Consider the following 20,441-nt stretch of genomic DNA (forward strand, 5'->3'; position numbering starts at 1 on the left):
TAGGCTTCTTACAAGCTTCTTTTCTTTTGTTTTACAGATCACTTGAGTGATTTTTTGGCATTTCTCACAAATCTATGCAGATATGAAAAAAACACACACACAATTTGTTTTCACAGCAGAAGTGCAGAGAGCATTTGTCGCTGTAAATATCACTATATACTCAGATGAAACCGGTGCTTTGTCTGTCTCTGCACAAAGCAATGCTCTGACACAAAAGCTGCCAGAAATCACAACAGGGAGGAATTAAAAAACATAGATTAAGTTGCCACAGCCAAAGTAAGTATCAGAAAAACACGTTACGACCCTGCTCCAGTTTTTAAGTGAATGAAAAATTAGAGGGCAGGGAGGTCAAATATGTGGGTTTCACAAAGAATGCCTCCTTGAATCTGCAAAGAAGGCCTGATCAGATCTCGTGGTTAGTTTATTGGTCTATTGGCACTTAACAAGAAATGAAATGGTGGCAACAATCTCAGCCTCAGCTCATCCGTCACATAGGTACAAAGAATCCAAATGGAAAACAGATTTTCTGATTCTCTGCCTCTCCCTAGAGGCCTGCACTGCTGTCTGAAGGATACAGCATTCTCCTTTCTTGGCTCATTTGCAAGATAAACATATTCTGGCCTCAAACACTGCTCCTTTCCAACTGCGGGTGAAAACTCCAGTCAGTCTGAGAGATTAAGAGGATGATCTAGGGCACTACTCAATCCAAGAAATATGCTCATGTGGGAATGCAAAGCTGTTGTTGTGACCAGAGGGTTTTTTCTTTCCACTGGATCTCATTCTTTAAGTCCAGATTCAAATACTTTGTAACTTTATTCTTTATCCACATTAACGTACTTCCTTTTTTCTTTTTTTTTTCTTGATTTTTTTTTTAAAGGGGAGTCACATACTTGAATTTAAACAAAATTTTACAGTACTAGTTAAATACTTTTCTGCACCTCTGATGACGTAAGATGTGATTGAGACAGCCCTCACACCCAGGCAATGTTGGGCTAGATGAGTACATAGTTTTAAGACTTCCAAACACCTGCAGGAAGCAGCATTAGTGATCAGATAGATAGGACACTTCTTAACAACCCCATACATACATTTATAGTTAACAAGGCACCTTGTGAGAATTTTGCAGGTGCTGATAGATCAGCCCCTACCCTTGAAGGCAAGCCCCAGTTCAGCTCTTCCTTGTTGCCTGTTTCTGTCTCTGCAATCTCTTTTGATCCCTGTTCTAAAACTGATGTATACTGTTTCTGCATTTTTCAAGTATACACTGACTTCTAACTCAGAACCAGTTGCATTTCAGCACTTGGAGCAGCAGTTCCTCCATGTTCTTCATGCTGCCTCAGGTAGGAATGACTGAGCCCTTAAATCACTCTTACAGCAAGTTTTAAAACACTACTGGAAGACACCAGGGAAACTGATAGTTTTGATAAAATTATTAGAGCTACAGACATCTCTCATGTCCTTATCACTTACTCCCCTCTCTAAACTCAGGAAAAGACATATAATTTGAGTACTGGGTTAGAAACTACAACACAAAAAGGACTAATTTGCTCTGTTACATAAACCTTCCTAAGCAAGATAATTAAACCATAACATTAATGAACATAGAATTTTAAGGCTAAAGAACAGATTAAATTATGTTAGTGACACACAGCCAGCCTGTCACAGTCTAGGAGGTTCCTCCAATGCATTGATGACAACTTCTTAATGCAAATGGTGGATGAGCCGACTAGAAGAGGAGCGCTGCTGGATCTTGTGCTCACCAACAAGGAGGGCCTTATTGAAGCAGTGGTGGTCAATGGCAACCTTGGCTGCAGCGACCATGAGATGGTGGAGTTCAGGATCCTGTGTGGGAGGAACAGAATACCCAGCAGGACCAGAACCCTGGACTTCTACAGAGCAAACTTCGGCCTCCTCAACCAATTGTTAAGGGAAGTCCCATGGGACAGAGTGCTAGAAGGTAAAGGGGCTCAAGATAGCTGGACAATATTCAAGGACCACTTCTTGCAAGCACAGCATCAGTGTGTCCCAATGGGTAGAAAAACTAGTAAGGGAGCTAGGAGACCAGCGTGGTTAAAAAAGGAACTGCTGGGGAAACTCAAGTGGAAGAGGAAAATCTATAGATCATGGAAGGAGGGACTGGTCACTTAGGAGGAATATAGGAATGTTGTCAGGGAATGTAGGGAGGCAACTAGGAAAGCTAAGGCCTCCTTGGAACTTAACCTTGCAAGTCGGGTTAAGGACAGTAGAAAGGGCTTTTTCAAATACATAGCCAACAAAGCTAATACCAGAGGCAATATAGGCCCACTGCTGAATGAGGTGGGTGCCCTGGTGACAGAGGATATGAAGAAGGCAGAGGTGCTGAATGCCTTCTTTGCCTCTGTCTTTACTTCTGCAGGCTTTTCCCATGAGCCCCAGATTCATATAACCCCAGAAGTAGTCAAGATAGGTGAGGACATAGTAGATGAGGATTGGGTTAGGGATCAGTTGCATAATCTGGACATCCATAAATCGATGGGTCCGGATGAAATGCATCCAAGGGTGCTGAGGGAGCTGGCGGAGGTCATTGCTAGTCCACTCTCCATCATCTTCGGTAAGTCATGGGTAACTGGAGAGGTGCCTGAGGACTGGAGGATAGCAAATGTCACTCCAGTCTACAAGAAGGGCAAGAAGGAGGACCCGGGTAACTATAGACCGGTCAGCCTCACCTCCATCCCTGGAAAGGTAATGGAACAACTTGTCCTTGGCACTATGTCTAGACATATCAAGGAGATGGGGGTCATCAAGAGCAGTCAACATGGTTTTACCAAGGGTAAGTCATGTCTGACTAACCTCATAGCCTTCTATGAGGAAATTACTAGGTGGATAGATGATGGTAGAGCGGTAGATGTGGTCTATCTTGATTTCAGTAAAGCATTTGACACCGTCTCCCACAGCATCCTTGTAGATAAGTTGATCAAGTATGGGTTTGATGATCAGGCAGTGAGGTGGATCAAGAACTGGTTGAAAGGAAGAAGTCAGAGAGTTGTAGTCAATGGGGCAGAATCTAGTTGGAGGCCTGTGACTAGTGGAGTCCCTCAGGGGTCGGTACTGGGACCGGTGTTGTTCAACATCTTCATCAACGACCTGGATGAGGGCACAGAATGTACCCTCAGCAAGTTTGCTGATGACACCAAGCTGGGAGGAGTGGCTGACACACCAGAAGGCTGTGCTGCCATTCAGAGAGACTTAGACAGGCTGGAGACTTGGGCGGGGGAAAAACCTGATGAAGTTTAACAAGAGCAAGTGTAGAGTTTTGCATTTGGGGAAGAAAAACGCCATGCACCAGTACAGGTTGGGGGCTGACCTGCTGGGGAGCAGTGTAGGTGAAAGGGACCTGGGGGTCATGGTAGACAGGAGGATGACCATGAGTCAGCAGTGTGCCCTTGTGGCTAAGAAGGCCAATGGCATCCTGGGGTGTATTAGAAAGGGTGTGGTTAGTCGGTCAAGAGAGGTTCTCCTCCCCCTCTATTCTGCATTGGTGAGGCCACATCTGGAATATTGTGTCCAGTTCTGGGCCCCTCAGTTCAAGAAGGACAGGGAACTGCTTGAAAGAGTCCAGCGCAGAGCCACAAGGATGATTAAGGGAGTGGAACATCTCCCTTATGAGGAAAGGCTGAGGGAGCTGGGTCTCTTTAGTTTGGAGAAAAGGAGACTGAGGGGGGACCTCATCAATGTTTACAAATATGTAAAGGGTGAGTGTCAAGACGATGGAGTTAAGCTTTTTTCAGTGAAGACCAGTGATAGGACAAGGAGTAATGGATACAAGTTGGAGCATAGGAGGTTTAAGATGAATATCAGGAAAAATTTTTTTACTGTAAGAGTGACAGAGCACTGGAACAGGCTGCCCAGAAAGGTTGTGGAGTCTCCTTCGCTGGAGACATTCAAAACCCGCCTGGATGCCTTCCTGTGTGATGTACTCTAGGTGACCCTGCTCTGGCAGGGGGGTTGGACTAGATGATCTTTCGAGGTCCCTTCCAACCCCTATGATTCTATGATTCTATGATTCTATGATTCTATGACACAGGGACAAATCTTTAGTTGCTAAAAAGGCAAGTAATTTCACTGACAGCAGTGACTAGAACAAACTTTGTCTAAATTATGTTTAGAGCTGGCCAAAACCCCACAAATCTAGAAACCCTTGAACTTTGGGAAAGCTTTGATCCAGTCCAGACTTCATGGCTCTGATCCACTTCAGCTGGGAAGGACCCAGATCTGCTTAAAATATATTTCACAACACATCTTTGCCTGCGTTTTTTTCAGATAGGTCATAAATACCACACGTAGAACCATTTCTCCTCATTCACAACACCTGCCAGCAGAGTCAGCTATTCCTATCTCCAACCCAGAATGTTAAAAAAGAAAAAAACCCAACAACCCCAAAACAAACCATACACAAGAGCAAGCTTTCGATCAGTTGATTTGCTACCAAGGAGCAAGAGGAAAGCTAAGGTACTAAAATCTGCATAGTCAGAATATTTGGAAGAAATTCAAACTGCTGAGAAACTCTATGTGACTTGTACAGCATGGAACAGCTTGCAAAGCACAAAACCAGCCATATCATTCCCTTCCTGTTATCCCCAGAAAACTCAGACTCATTTGAGTCCAGGAGAAATCCCCGCTGACTGGAAAAGGAGAAACATAACTCCCATTTTCAAGAAAGGAAGATCCAGGGAACTATAGACCAATCAGTCTCACCTCTGTCCCTGCCAAGATCATGGAGCAGACCCTCCTGCTAAGGCACATGGAAAGCAAAGGGGTGACTGGTGGCAGCCAACACAGCTTCACCAAGGACAAATCCTGCCTGACTAATTTGGTGGCCTCCTACAATGGGGTCATGGCATCAGTAGACAAAGGAAGAGCAACCGACATCATCTACCTGGACCTGTGCAAAGCCTTCAACACTGTCCTGCATGACATCCTGGTATCGAAACTGGAACGGTACGGATTCGATGGATGGACCACTCATTGGGTAAAGAACTGGCTGGATGGTCGCACTCAAAGAGTGGTGATTAATGGCTCGATGTCCAGATGGAGACCTGTGGAGTAGTGTGCCCCAAGGGTTGGTACTGGGACCTGTGCTATTTAATATCTTTGTCAGCAATATAGACAGTGGCATTGAGTGCAGCCTCAGCAAGTTTGCTGATGACACTGAAGTGTGTGGTGAGGTCAACACACTGGAGGGAAGGAATGCCATCCAGAGAGACCCTGACAGGCTTGAGAAGTGGGCTCATGCAGACTGCATGAAGTTCAACCAGACCAAGTGCAAGGTTCTGCACCTGGGTCAGGACAACCCCAAACATAACCATGGGTTGGTTGGAGAATGGATCAAAAACAGTCCAGAGGAGAAGGACTTGGGAGTGACGATGGATGAGAAGCTCAACATAAATCAGCAATGTGCCCTTGCAGCCCAGAAAGCCAACCATGTCCTGGGCTGCATCAAAAGAAGTGTGGCCAGCAGGTCAAGGGAGGGGATTCTCCCCCTTTACTTAGCTCTCAGTAGGCCCCATCTGGAGTACTGTGTCCAGTTCTGGAGCCCCCAAAATCAGAAGGATATGAAGCTCATGGAGAAAGTCCAGACGAGGGCCACAAAGATGATCCAAGGGCTGGAGCACCTCTCCTAAGAGGACAAGCCTAGAGAGTTGGGGCTGTTCAGCCTGGAGAAGAGAAGGCTCTGGGGAGACTTTATAGGGGGCTTCCAGTGCCAGAAGGGGCTGGAAACCTGGGGAGGGACTTTTTACAGGGGCTTGCAGTGAAAGGACAAGGGGTAATGGATCAAAACCAGAACAGTGGAGATTTAGGTTTGACATTAGGAGGAGAGTCTTTAGTGTGAGGGTGGTGAGACACTGGCACTGGTTGCCTAGGGAAGTTGCAAAAGCTCCATCCCTGGAAGTGTTCAAGGCCAGACTGGATGGGGCCCTGAGCAATCTGATCTAGTGGGAGGTATCCCTGCCCATGCAGGTGGGCTGGAACTAGATGATCTTTAAGGTTCCTTCCAACTCAAACCGTTCTATGATACTATGCAAGTATACTTTTTTATTGTTGTTGTTCTAAAGTAACACCTTCATTCACTGTAGCAGGAAAGCTGTGATCAAAAAACAACATAGGAAGGTTGTGGTTTTCAGACAACCTAGCTGAGAATGATGAAACTAAGTAAAATCTAACCAGGGAAAAGGAGCCTGACAAACTCTTCTGACTCAATTTACCACTGATAATTTAACAAATGAGCTGTTAACTTAAATCAAGTACAACCAGACCCTAGATCCTCAGATCATATCATAATTCAAGTAGGAATGGACCTCAGGAGGTCACACCAGGTTGCTCAGGGCTTTGTCCAGTTGACTCTTGCAAGCCTTTTCAAGATAGAGACTGCACAGCCTCCCTGGGCAACCTGTGCACCTGCCTGATTTGTCCTCCTGGTGAAAAAGCTTTTCCTCATACCCCACTTGAATCTCTCTTGTTTAAATGTACACTTGTTTTCTTTCCCATACACACACACACCCCCTCCACCATGCACCACTGTGAAGAACCTGGATCTGTCTTGGTAATTTCTCCATAGCTCCTGGGCAGCTACTGTCTGTTAGGTGCTCCCAAAGCTGTCTTCTCTCTTCCAGGCTGAACAAGCCTGGTCCGGCAGCTGCTCCTCACAAGACAAGTACTCCAGCTCCCTGACTTTCCTGGCAGCCCTCTGCTGAGCTCACTCCAGTTTATCAATGCCTTCCTTGCACTGAGGTGCCTAAAACAAGGCTCCCTATTCAGATGTGGTCTAACGAGTGCTGAGGAGAAGAGAGACCTGGTAACTTCCATGAATTTACTGCCTGTGCTACTGTCAGTACAACACAGGATACTTTTGGCCTTCTTAGCTGCCAGGGCACACTGCTGCCTCATGTTCAACTTGCTGTCTACCAAAATCCCCAGGTCCTTTTCTGCAGAGTAGCCTCCCAGTCATCCAGTCCTCAGCCTGTATTACTGCCAAGGGCTCTTCCTTTCCATGTGCAGGGACATGTGCATGTGCAAGGACATCTGTCCTTGCTGAATTTGGTATGATTTCTGTTGGCCCATTCCTCCAGCCTCTCCAGGTGCCTCCGGAAGGCAATCCCATCCTTCAGTGTTATTGACCATTCCTCTCAGCTTGGTGTCCTTTGCAACCATGAGTGCACTTTTATCATCTCTGATTCTTCAATAAAGATGGCAAACAGGATGGGTCCCAGGACAGACTCTCGTGCTACTCCAGTTGTCACAAGCCTCCAGTTAGAATAGGAATCACCAACCTCTGTCTTCTGAGCCTGATCATCCAACCATTTGGTTTTTTTAACCCATCTGTCTGCACATCCAGACTGTAACAGTTTAATTTGGATATAAGAACATTGTGGGAAATATGGTCAAAAGTCTTGTTAATATCAAGGCAAATGACACCCACTGCTCTCCCTTGCAATGATAGCAGTGGGAGCTCTCGTACTGAAATTCAGGGAACTAGTTTTAACTCTTGGCTCTGGGAAGACAGAGTGGAAATAACAGCTTGTGCACATACACTCAGGAGTATTCTTCTCCAAAACACCTATGGGAAGTATAGATCTGTAGTACTGGGACAGGCCAAATCCTTAGCTGCATTAATCCACCCAGCTCCATTAAGCCCAGTCTATTCACAGTATTTCACCTCAGCTACTGATCCTGGCTTATTATGTACCTGCTATTTGTCACCTCAACTCTATGTGCAAGTTGCACAGACAGGCCCTAGGAATGTCAAATAGGAGCAGCAAGGGAAGCTAGAGAGATGCAGAAACTCAGTTCTCCTGTGAGAAGCACAGCTCCACTGTGTTTCTGTGACAGTCTTTCTCTTACCTTTGCAAGGAAATTCCACGCTGTATATTGCCCTGAGGTCATGCTGGTTTTTAGCTTCACTGTGTGCAACATCAGAAAGAATCCCAACAGTCCACTGCAAGGGATGGGGAAAGCTTGTTAATAAAATCTCTTAATTTCAACTAAGCGACCTCTTACAAGCATGTTGGTTTCCTTAATGCAGAACTGAACAGTCATCCTTCTAGCAGTGTTAATCTCATTTGGAGGAAGAAAGCTGGTGGACAGAGCTTACATTATGTTTAGTACATCTTGGGTTTTGTTCAGTCAGTTACAAGAGTCTGAGTAAAATAAGTCTGAAGCTCTTATGGCTGGTCTCTAATGCACTTGCATAGTCCGAAAAGTAGAGATGATTGGAAACATGAGGTGGAATATTAACTTCAGGCATTGAAATGGTTCTGAATAACAACAATGCTCATTTCAACAGGAGCCACGCATGTTTGGCAACTAACTCACTTCAACCTCCACAGCGTCATGAACTGAAAAACTAACCACTGGGAAATTTCTGCCTGAAGCTTTCAAGCTGTTTAAACTTCATAAAGCCTAAATTCCAATTAGGAAGCCAAATGCATCTCTACTGTTTAACAAATAGACAGAAGACTTAGTAGTGCTGGGAAGAAAATACTCCAAAGCTTTCTACTGACCATTAAGTGAATTTTGATTCTCAAGTCATATAGGACAGCAGTCCCCAATGCTCCTGCAGCCAAGACTACTCTCAGGGAAACTCTGTTCCACATCTCACTGGATCTCACAGAGCTTTGCCTCTGGATTTTGCAGCACTTGTGACATACTTACAACACACTGATTGTGAATCATTCAACTAGTGTAAACCAGCAAGCAGGGAAAAGGACTTCAAAATACCTAAGGCACAAATTACTGTGTGGCTGGTTGAGAGGCACAAGAGATTACAAAGTACTATGGGAAGCTACATAGGAAAGGAGATAGGATCAACACAGCACACAGATGGTGAGCCAAAAAAAGGTCTTCAGATGCTGTTCTGGATACTGATGCAATGCAGTTGGTGCTCCCTCTGAAACAGGAGGAAGGGTGGAAGATGGTGGCTCCCCAAGTCAGAAATTCCATACTGAGCTCCAGCACCTCAGACAAATGCTGTTCCCTGCTTAGTACACGTGGCAAAGTTGCATTTCAGCCACATGCCAGTACAGTTTTGATACACAAAACAGTAGGGTAAGATAACTGTCCAGGAGCAGGAGGCACTAGGGTTTCTTACACTGAGCCATAACATGAGACCCCAAAGGACTATTTAGGGCAAAAAAGCTGGTGAAGGGTCTAGAGAATAAATCTTATGAAGAACACTTGAAGGAGGTCGGAATGTTTAGCTTGAGAAAGAGAAGGCTGAGGGGAGACCTCATCAGTCTCTACAACTACCTGAAAGGACATTGTAGAGAGGTTGGTGCTGGTCTCTTCTCACAGGTAATTAGCGATAGACAAGAGGGAATGGCTTCAAGTTGCAACAAGGGAGGTTTAGACTGGACATTAGGAAAAAAAAAATTCACAGGAAGAGTGGTTAGACACTGGAATAGGCTGCCCAGGGAGGTGGTTGAGTCACCATCCCTCGATGTGTTTAAGGGTCGTTTGGATGTGGTGTTGGTGCATATGGTTTAGGGGAGAACTTTGAAGGGTAGGAATGATGGTTGGACTTGGTGATCTCAAGGGTCTTTTCCAACCTGAATAGTTCTGTGATTCTATGATTCTATTTGCTGTGGCTGGAGCCAAGAAAGCAGATGCTGCTTTGATGATGAAAGATAGGCCCAAACTCAACTCCCTGCTGCAGAGGATGAAGTGCTGGACAGTTAAGCATTCAACTCTGAGAAATCAGGGAGTTCAATGAAGCAGCATTGCCCAGTCCAGCAGCTGGCTTAAGTTTGTACCACATCTTCTGCCCTGCAGAGAAGGGCTTTTAGAGTGATTTGAAGCTGTTTAGTGTAACTCAGAGATAAAAAGTGAGCCAGCTAATTATAACACCTGAAACATTGATCTCACAGTTAACACTGATTTATTTCATTAACAGGATGGAGCCCTTTGCACCTTACTACTAATGCTTTAGACATTCTGCGTAGGTGATAGATGTAGCTGCATCAGTTACATTCTATAGGTCTACTTTGCATTGTATAGATTTTCCTCCAAGTCCTTTATGTCTACAAAGACAGTAGATTACAAGATGTAGGACAGGAACTGAGACACTTGTTTCTGCATTTAACTATTCCTTTTCACTTGCTGTAGTGCACAGTGCTATCTACTATATATGCACTGAAACTCAGTAATGGAAACAGAAGTGGGAGGCTACAACAGTGATAAAATTCTAATTAAGTGAGAGATAAGAATATCTGGGTTAGACAGATAACTATTAGTGCCTGCAGTTAGACTTTGCCTTCCAGAAGAAATAGGTTTCACCCACCTACCATGGAACAACTTATTCATTAACACCTAATTGCAAGTTACTTTTGGTGTGGATAGTCCACTCTTGAAAAAAAACAAAAAAAAAAGCTGCTTTTGTACCAAAAAACTACGCACATAAGGAAGTTATTTAATAATCATTTTTAATATGCCCTTTTAATAGAAAATTTGGATACAATTAGGCAAATCCCTAACAATCAGTAAATATTTTTGCCATCAATTAGCATAAAAATATTTCCCCCCCCTATAAAAAGAAAATACTTCCATTTGGCAAAAGACTGGAGGGGAAAGACAGGAATAATTTTTTCAGGTAATTAAGAACTACAGAAGACGTACTTATGTTGTCCTGTGAGAATTACACTACTGGGCAGTGAACTTTTGCTACTCAAAGAATGCTTGTTAAATCTTTTCCCTTTTACACAAAAAAAACCCAAAACATTCTGCCAAATAACAAGATGTACAGGCAAACAAATCCACGTACACCCATGCACTGCTGAAAACTAATACTTTGTAATCACTGCAAACAGCAAGTTGTACAAGGGCTAATCTGTCTTGAGAAGCACTTGAGAGATGGTATTTATCAAAGCTTTGCTACATTAGGTAAGAATTAGTTTACTGGTGACTAAGAACTCTTCTGATAAGAATGCAGTCACTCAAATAAACACATATACTTTCAGCACATTTGAGTGTGCCTTCAGGCCTTCAAATGCATATCCACAGATATGTCCAGATATATATTCTCTGCAGTTTTACTGGCTTATGCAAGCAGAAGCAAGTATAGCTAAGGTTTTGCATACTGCAAAATTTTTTAATTGAGAGTCAAGGTTAGAAGTCAAGGGAAATCTCTAATTTTGAAAACATTCATGTGTCCTGTTATAGAAAGGTTACCTGGCACAGCAGCTGCTATGAAACCTGTAGAAGTACAGGAATGGAAAGTCCAAGGCACTGAAGAGATCACCTGAGGGAGAAAGCAATATACTCTATAGAATACAGGGGAAAAAAATTACCCTCTGTTACAAGCAAGGGAACAGCAATTACATGAACATTACTAGTTTAACATTCCTTTGAGCTTTTACAGCTGGCTGACTTTTCATTTATGATGCTTTCCACATTTCTAGTGTGTTTAATGATTTCTCTCTGACCTTGCTCCTAGCCAGTCCCTGCCTTTGGTTGAAAAAGGGGTAATGGATATGTGAGAGTATTGTTTGCTAGTATACATAAGATCCTGCTTAAGCAACAGTTGCCAGTGGACAGACATGTATCACATCCACTTATTTTTTTACAGAGCTTGTGATAGTTCCTTCTGAAGCAACAGGAAGCATAGACATATGTTGGCTGTTTCCCCCTCTGGCACATGAACTCTGTCACACAGAGCAAGTTGAGAGGTTTAGAAAAGTTCTCCCAGATCCAAGCAGAGCTCCTAAGTACTTGCATTTCCAGGAACCTGGGCCCTGGTTTTTCTTGCTAGCAACAACTCCCAGGAGTTCTCCAACCTTCAGACTCTACAGATTTGGAGGAAGCTCCATCTTCCACTTTTTGAAATGCACAACTATTTTGCTTCACATTGCTGTCTATCCTGGTGGGGGAATGCTATGTGCACAATATGCCTCATCAGGCAATGAGGGGAATTTATGTTTATTTAAATGTTTCTTCCTTTCTTTTTCTGATGGAGAAAATGTCTAGTGACAACAACAGATTATCACCCTTATCTTTCTAAGAATTTAAACACCAGTATGATAGGAATATTAGCCACCACCAAATATTCATTTCTCCAGTTTTAGCTTTTGATCTTTTGCTGCTTCAAATCCTGCCATGGGCTCAAGTGATGGGATAAATCTCACAAAAGCAACAAAACAAAATATCCATGTAACATTGAGGGCAATGCAGAGAAGGAAACTCAGTTCTATATGGACTGCTGAGACACAGCTCTGAAGAGGACGTATTCACCGAGGCAATCCTTGCTTTTTACCATGCACCAGCTCAAAAGCTGTTCTTTGCTGTCTGTCCCATACTGCTTCTTTGCAAAGGTCAGCTAAGAAACGTATTAACAAATATCATGCACATTACAATGTGTTATATACCCTCTTCTCTTCCTACAGGATATAATATTATTGGTCATATTCTGGTTGAATTCTAGGGCTAAAATCCTACAGGATTTGGCCTCTAAAAACATGCATGAAGAGGAAAGGCAATATGGAAACAAAAAAGGAACAACTCAATCCACTTTACCTGCTGGATGGGATGCAGAGGCCAATAGCACCACACTAAAAAATAAAAAAAAAACATAAATTGTACACTACAGAATTTCTGACATGGCTTGAACATTATAAATCGATAGCTTTGTGTTACTTCACAGTGAAACTTATTCCAGTTAAGTAGAACAACTGAGGTATAAGTATGAATTTAATTTTTAAAAGTTTGTTGGGAAGGAATCTCCAGGATCACCTAATACAACCTCTCACCTGAAGCAGGACTGTCACCAGTATGTCCCCTGTGGCTCTCTCAAAAAAAACAACAAACAAATCTTAAAAGCCTCCCAGCATGGGGATTTCACACCTCTTTAGGTAACTTGTCCCAGGGCCACTCCAACCTCCTAGCAAAGAAGTTTTTCCTGATGTCTTTAAATCACCAAATCTGCAATTTATGGTTGCTGCTCTATGTTATACCATCTGGCACTCATTAGAAAAGTTTGGCTCTGTAATCTTTGCAACTCCCTTTCAAGAAGGTGTAGGGAGTTGTCAGGTTGCACCTCAGTCTCTGCCAGTCTCAACAAGACCAGCTCCTACGAACTCTCCTAGCATTAGGCCATGTGCTCTAAGTCCCTAGCAGAGGCAGCAGCCCTCTAACAGATCTTCAGTTTCTCAGTATCTTCTTGGAACTGAGAGGCCCAAAACTGAGTAGAGTATTCCAGCTGCAGCCTCTTCAATGCTCATAATAACTTCTCTCAACCTGACAGCAACACTCCCACTAATGTAGCCAAATACATGGTTTGCCTTAATTTGCCAGGAGCATGCAATACTGCCTCACACAGATCTCAGCATTCACTGTTACCCCTGAGCTCTATTCAAGAGACCCTGCTGTTAATCCAGCTGCTGACACCACCGAGACAGAATCTGCAGAAACTGTACTTGTGTCTAGACTGGTGTCTCTCTCTGTCCGAGGATCAACTTCAGCTGTGTGTGTACCCATGTCAGCTTTACAGGGATGTGCATACATTGAAGGTAAGAGTCATATACAGAGTCTTAAGCGTGTGATTGTGCACGCACTCCACATTCATGACTAAAATGTCAGTAAGAGAAGGGACAAATACTGCAGTTAAACAATTTTTTTTAAAAAACACATGAAAATAAAATCAAGTACCAAGCCAAATGATGCCCACCCTTTGGAAAGATACAAGTGAACAGGAAAATCAGCTGTGACTAGTTCTTTATCCGGGGTAACACTTAAGATTTCTGAGGTCCTACAAAGATTTTATCCTCTGAGTATGTGGTATAGACTGTACAGAGCCTTTTTCAGTGCTACTGATTCTTTCGGTAAATTTCTGACTTTTTTCCAAATGTTTTCACTTTGTGTTGTTTCCAAGGTTAGAAGGCTACAGAAACATATTCTGGAGCACTGTAAGATGGAAGAAGCATGCATGTCTCCAAAGCAGAGCTACAGCTTCCTCCAGTTACGAACAACATATGTCCATGACAAACACAAAGAACAAAAGATAGAAGAAAAGATTATCTGAAGAGGTTGCTTCTTGAGAAGCAGAAAGCACTGGAGTTACGAAGGTAAAAAGACATTAATTAATGTCATGAATGCTGAAGCTAGGCAATTTCCCATGGCTAATTACCTGTGATTCTTACAGTTCACTAGGCCCAGCAAGAGCAGTAAAATGCTATCCCAGCCAGTCGAGCCTGCACAATGAAAAGCTAAGGCAGAGAAAGAGCTAGAAGTGGTTCCAACACATGAGGTTATGGCTAGAAAACTGAACTCACTGTAAATGAGCTACCTCGGGTACCTGCAGCTGTACAGTATCATCAGCATGGTGCTTATACCAGGCAAACTTCCTCTTCCAGTGTTAACACAGTGTTAACATTGCCAAGCCTGCTCACACTCTGCTGGTCCCAGTTCTCCACATGACAAGGTTACTGCTCTTGGTGGCCTGCCCTTGACATGCTTTGGTCAATGCCAACGTCATTCACAGAGGCCCTGGTAGCAAAAGGAACTGCAATGAGCACTGAAATCCCATGGCCAAGGAAGCCTTGTCACTGAAATCAGCTGTGGAAGACAACAGCTTCAGGAGTGACAGGAAGGTGGGGTATTTTAAGCTTAACATTCTATACAACGTCTTTGAAAGGCATCAGCTCCTACATTATGTTCACACTGTCAATATTTATACATGTTTTTAAAATATGTGGTTGTCACAAAGATATTGAACAAGGCAAAGCAGATCACTTACAGTAGGCAACTCCCCCCCAACCCCTTGTCCCCAAACATGTGCGCTTTCCCAGCATGGGACGTCAAGAGGAATTCACAATAAACTGGCCTAAATCCTCAGTTTCCTGGTAAAGACAGAAAGGAAGCAAAGGCCTGTTGCTTTTGACTAAATAACAGATAAAACAGGAGACTGACAAGGCAAGTGAAACTGTATCAACAGTGATGAGAATGATGACTAAGCCATGTTTCTCTACTTTGGTGTTTTGCATTGTTAATTTTTAAACAAAAAAAAAAAACAAACACAAAAAAACAGTGAGATTGGGAAATGCTCAGAGAGAAACTTCCTTCTGCAACCAAGAGGAATTGATAACCCCACCAGACATCCCAGGCCTCAATCCAAAGAAAACACAGGAAGAAAACAAAATCTTGTGAAGTGCAGGGGAGATTAAGGCAAATGGGTTAGATGGCATTAAAGTTGTACTGTAACTCTGCTCTGCACAGAACATCAGTAGCAGAGGCACCATGATGTAAAACCCCATTAGGGATTCAGAGGATATCAGGCTGAAGTAAAAAAAAAAAATCCCTGTGCAGTATTTCTCTGTTCCTCTCTTTTTCCCCTGTACCCAGTAATGAAGGCCAGTGGTTTTCTTTTTGGCTGAAAAGAGGTTTTGTCAGCAAGAACAGCAATTTATGCCTGTAAAGCTGCCCTTCCCTACTGCAGAAAATCTAGTGCAGCTTTTCAATTCACAGAAGTGCCAGATGAGCATCTCTTCCAGAAGCCAGATGTAGTTTAGCTGCATGGAGCCTTTACCTCACACCTTTTTCAAACTGTTTATTGACCATTTCAAACTCTCCTACTGTAAGTCTTTGTCTTCTCCTCACCAGTGACAGTTGGCCTATTTGGCATGCCTTTGTGACATCAACAGATACTGGAGTGTACTGAAACTTTCTTCCAGCTTCTCCACAAGAAGTAACATATCCATACCTGCCTCAGCATAGGAGAAAGCCCAAGATGAGCTGTGACCCATTTCTAAGATACATTGTGGATCCCTCTGCATGCCACCTAGACATTACTATCCTCCCCACCCCATGCTAACCCTTGCCAGCTTGCTGAGGGGAGTAGGTAGAATTCTGGCTCCCTCCTTGATAAAAAAGTGGAGCACTGGAAAGGAATAAGAGAAAACAAATAGTGGAAAAAACACTAGGAAGTAGAACACTAATGCAGAAGTCAGAGTGCAGGGCAATACAATACTGCAATAAGAAAAAAGGTGGTGGGAACAAGACTGAAGGATTAGAAGGAGGTTCTTGGAAGTACAGTTCCTCTCTTCTCTTCCTCCCCCTCCCAGCCCCACATGCTTAAACACAAGGGAGACGAACGGGATGGGGTTGGGCACTGACAAGCAATATCACCCCTCCCTTCTCTGCATAGCACAGCTCTGCTTTCCCTCCTTGTTCCAGACTTGTTCCAGGTTTGGCTCCTTTTTTAAAAGCCATTAAATAATCATGCCCTAAGTGATGAAGTGAGAAGAACAACACACTTTCAACATCAGCAAATACTTCTTCAGATCTGTTTAGTTCTGGAAAGTTCCTTTTCATGTACATTTGCTTAAGTTCTCCCTTCCCAAACTGGTCCAGATTTTAAAACAAGAAACAGTGCATGGCATGTAGGTACAGCCTATGTTAGGAGACCTTGCTGATTTCAGCTGCACCTCTGGAAGTGTCCAATAGGGCCAGTACAATCTAAATATATATTTTTTTCATCTAACATACTGGTCATTCTGACATCCAGCAGCTTGGGGCGTAACTTCTAGCCTGCTCTATCCAGGCAGCCTCTACATTCAAGAGTACAACTGTGCTTTCATAGCAAACAGAAACATTTTGAACAGCCTGTCTTGTAACAAACCTGTATAATTTCCTATATATTAGGAAAAATCTCCTCACTGAAAGGGTTATCAACCACTGGAACAAGCTGCCCAGGGAAAGGGCTGAATCACCATCCCTGAAAGTATATGAAAGACGTGTATATGTGGTGCTTAGGGACATGGTTCAGTGACAAACTTGGCAGTGTTAGGTTTACAAATGGACTCAATGATCTTAATGGTCTTTTCCAATCTAAATGAACTGGCTATGCCCACACAGCTGCTTTCTTTTCTCTGCACAGTAGCACAGCTCTCTGATCTAGGTTAGAAGTAAGGATCTATAAAGGCCTATTGATAATAGTGCTAAGAGATGAAAGTTGCACTGACACAACACACTAGCAAGTTCCTTCATAAGTAACAGAATCATGCTCGTACAGACAAGGCCACCAGTACACATTAGACTGTGATGTTCTGAAGGTGGAACTAGGATACAGTCATGGCCAAAACAGTCCTTCAAAAGCTCTGAGTAGAGGAAGCAGCAACATTCAGTGATGGGAAAGATAAGCACACACTCACAGTAATTCTGACCCAGAACTGCCTGTGAGGAGTTACTGCTCATTCTAAGAATGTTTATAGTAAAATGGTCTCTACTCAGTGTGATTTAAAAATACTTCTTACTCTTTTCTACAGAAATTAAGCTTGTGCAATAAATCTGTGAGTGCACATACATGCATAGCTCTATGCAGCTCTCAAACACACTGACCAGCTTAATCCAAATTTGTGAAGTGGCAGTCATGTCCAAAAAACTACATGGACACAAATCTCAGAAAGAGACAAATCCCACCAGTGCCATCTGCAGCAGAAAGATTTCAGCCCCATTAGACACTGGAGGACCTTCACAGCAGCTGGCACATCATGGAGGTCACAAACAAGGAGAGAGCTTCCACCAAATTTCATACCCCTTCAAATATCATCCACTATTATGACAAAACAAAACTCTAAAAGAAATAATGTGACACTTAACCCATTGGCCGTGGTGTTGCTTGTTTTCCTTAGACAAGATGAGGTCCAAATGCTATGGACTAAGAGCTTCTTTAACACAGGAAAATATATACATACATACATACACATGCAGACCCAAGCCAAACAAATAAGCACCCAGTCTTCTGCCTCCTCTAAGCCACCTGTTTTACAGCAGTTCTTTGCACCATCATCTCATGAACTACACTGATCTTTAAGCCCCTTAATGGTGAAAATTTCTGCAAGCTTTGATAATACATTTTTGTTTTAAAGCAGATGCAAAAAAAAAAAAAAAAAAGACATCTTCCAATTAGCACAATTTCATGGTTTTTATTTTTTTTTGTTTTGCTTTGTTTGGGTTATTTTTAATTAATAGTTTTTAAATCTATATCACTGCACATCACAATTCCTTAGTGAGAAGTTACTCCCTTCTGAAAGTCTCTAAATCAATAATCATACTTTCCATATAATGTGGAACTCCTGCTCTCTGCTGGACACACCTTCACAGATCCAAAGGATACCATCAATTAACGCAGCAGGGACCCAGCCCTGACTTTTCAATCAAAGCAGCAAAATAAAGACTTCCGCTAAAATCTGAAGCATTGAAGAACGCTTGAAGGAGCTGGGAATGTTTAGTTTGAGAAAGAGAAGGCTGAGGGGAGACCTCATCAGTCTCTACAACTACCTGAAAGGACACTGTAGAGAGGTTGGTGCTGGTCTCTTTTCACAGGTAATTAGCGACAGAACAAGAGGGAATGGCTTCAAGCTGCAATAGGGGAGGTTTAGACTGGACGTTAGGAAGACTTTTTTCACAGGAAGAGTGGTCAGACACTGGAATAGGCTGCCCAGGGAGGTGGTTGAGTCACCATCCCTGGATGTGTTTAAGGGTCGTTTGGATGTGGTGTTGGTGGATATGGTTTAATGGGGAGAACTTTGTAGGGTAGGGATGATGGTTGGACTCTGTGATCCCAAGGGTCTTTTCCAACCTGAATAGTTCTGTGATTCTGTGATTTAAAGGTTCAGGCCCAGATGCAGTTTTCAACTACAACGACAACTGAGAGCCATAGTCAGACAGGTGCCAAATGACAATCAGCTGATTTTACTGCTTGTTTCATGATTCTCCCTTCAACCAAACAGCTACAGCTCATTCAAGACTTCATGGGTTATTTCTGCACCCAGTAGCATATTTGCAAGTTTCATGACTAATTCTTTGATAAACACAACTACCTTCTTGGAGTAAAATTTATTTGCTTTGCACTTCATAGCAGATGGAAAACAACAACTGACTTAAACAAGAGCCTGCTTCAAGCAAACTGATATTCAGATATTGTCAACATGTGGGGCCCTGGTGAATAGACACTGGAATAGGTCCAGAGGAGAGCAACAAGGCTGGTGAAAGGACTAGAGGGAAAATCTTATAGAGATAGGCTGGGGGAGCTGGGGTTGTTTAGCCTGGAGGAGACTCAGGGGGAACCTTATCACTCTCTTCAGCTACCTGAAGGGAGGTTGCAGTCAGGTGGGAGCTGGGCTCTTTTTCCAGGCAGCTAGCAACAAGACAAAAGGGCAGGGCCTCAAGCTGCTCCAGGGGAGGTTTAGGTTGGATATTAGGAAGTAGTTCCTCAGGGAGAGGGTGATTAGACATTGGAATGGATTTCCCAGGGAGGTGCTGAAGGCACTGGCCCTGGATGTGTTCAGGGAAAGGCTGGATGTGGCACTTAGTGCCATGGTCCAGCCAATGTGGTGGTGTTAGGTCATAGGCTGGACTTGATGATCTTAACGGTCTTTTCCAGTCTTGGTGATTCTGTGATTCTTGTGAATCACACAAATGTGAAATCAGAGGCCTGCAGTAAGTATTTATGGAAATAGGAGTTTTGATTGAAGTAAGACAGAAAGAGATACACAGTATTATCATGTTGATGATGCTCACAAGATAAATAGGAAGTGAAGGAAGTGTCCCACAGTGCTGTCCCTGATGTGTTCCTACCAAGGATCTTTAATGTCATCAGACAAGAGTACAAATCTAATCAAACAGACAAGCACAAGTTCAGTTTTGTTATGCTTATTCCTAACGTGTGCTCCTTCTTTCATTCCTTTTGACCAGTCTTTCTTAGAACTCAGTATCTGTACTCTAGTGTTCCTATACAACTTTAGCTATTATTCCAAGAAAGGCGGTCAACATATACAGGACGTGATTATGGATGGAGAAGAATCTAGTAAAGTCTGTATCTGCCTTATTTCAAACAAAGTCTCACAGAAGCCTAGCAGAAGCCATGCACACCCAATGTTCTGCCTTATATGGTTCTTTGAGGAAAGGACTGGTTTTTTTTTTCTTTTTAATAAAAAAACACAGGGGAGTCTGGTCAGCAACTCAAGCTCTATCACTAACTACAAAATAACAAGCCAATTTTATATCTCCCAATCAGAAAAACAACTGAAAGTCTGAATTACTCAACCCCACTAAGGGCACTCTGAACAATCAATCACTGCTCATGTTCTTTGCAAGTAATACTTTTGTAACCACCACCTCCTCTTCTGGCAGTTTTGTACAAGTTTTATTTTCTGAAGTGGGGAATTGCCATGGAGTTACTCTGTAAATATTACTTCTGGAATGATAGATCACTTGTGCACACGCTGAGTTAAAAATTCATAATTAACACCTCATTACCTCCCCAGGTATATATTGGCATGTACACCTACAACCAGAGCCAAAAAAATGCAGCTGCTAAGCCATTCAGCTTAGCACTTTTCTTTCAGTGAATATCTTACTAAATAAATATGTTTAAGTAGTGCTAGCTATGAGTTTCCTAAACCAGCCACAGTTTAAAA

At 43.0% G+C, this 20,441-nt stretch overlaps 1 protein-coding gene across 1 annotated transcript in view; it reads right to left on the reverse strand.

Annotated features, from left to right (window-relative positions):
• TMEM241 (transmembrane protein 241) overlaps positions 1–20,441 on the reverse strand; it is a 61,379-nt gene that overhangs the window by 21,124 nt on the left and 19,814 nt on the right. Inside the window, 3 exon segments of the mRNA XM_051612847.1 lie at positions 7,879–7,972; positions 11,200–11,269; positions 12,541–12,575. Of these exon segments, the coding sequence (XP_051468807.1) occupies positions 7,879–7,972; positions 11,200–11,269; positions 12,541–12,575 (199 nt within the window).

Source organism: Apus apus, chromosome 2 (genome assembly GCF_020740795.1).
Source record: "Apus apus isolate bApuApu2 chromosome 2, bApuApu2.pri.cur, whole genome shotgun sequence".
Taxonomy (NCBI): domain Eukaryota; kingdom Metazoa; phylum Chordata; class Aves; order Apodiformes; family Apodidae; genus Apus; species Apus apus.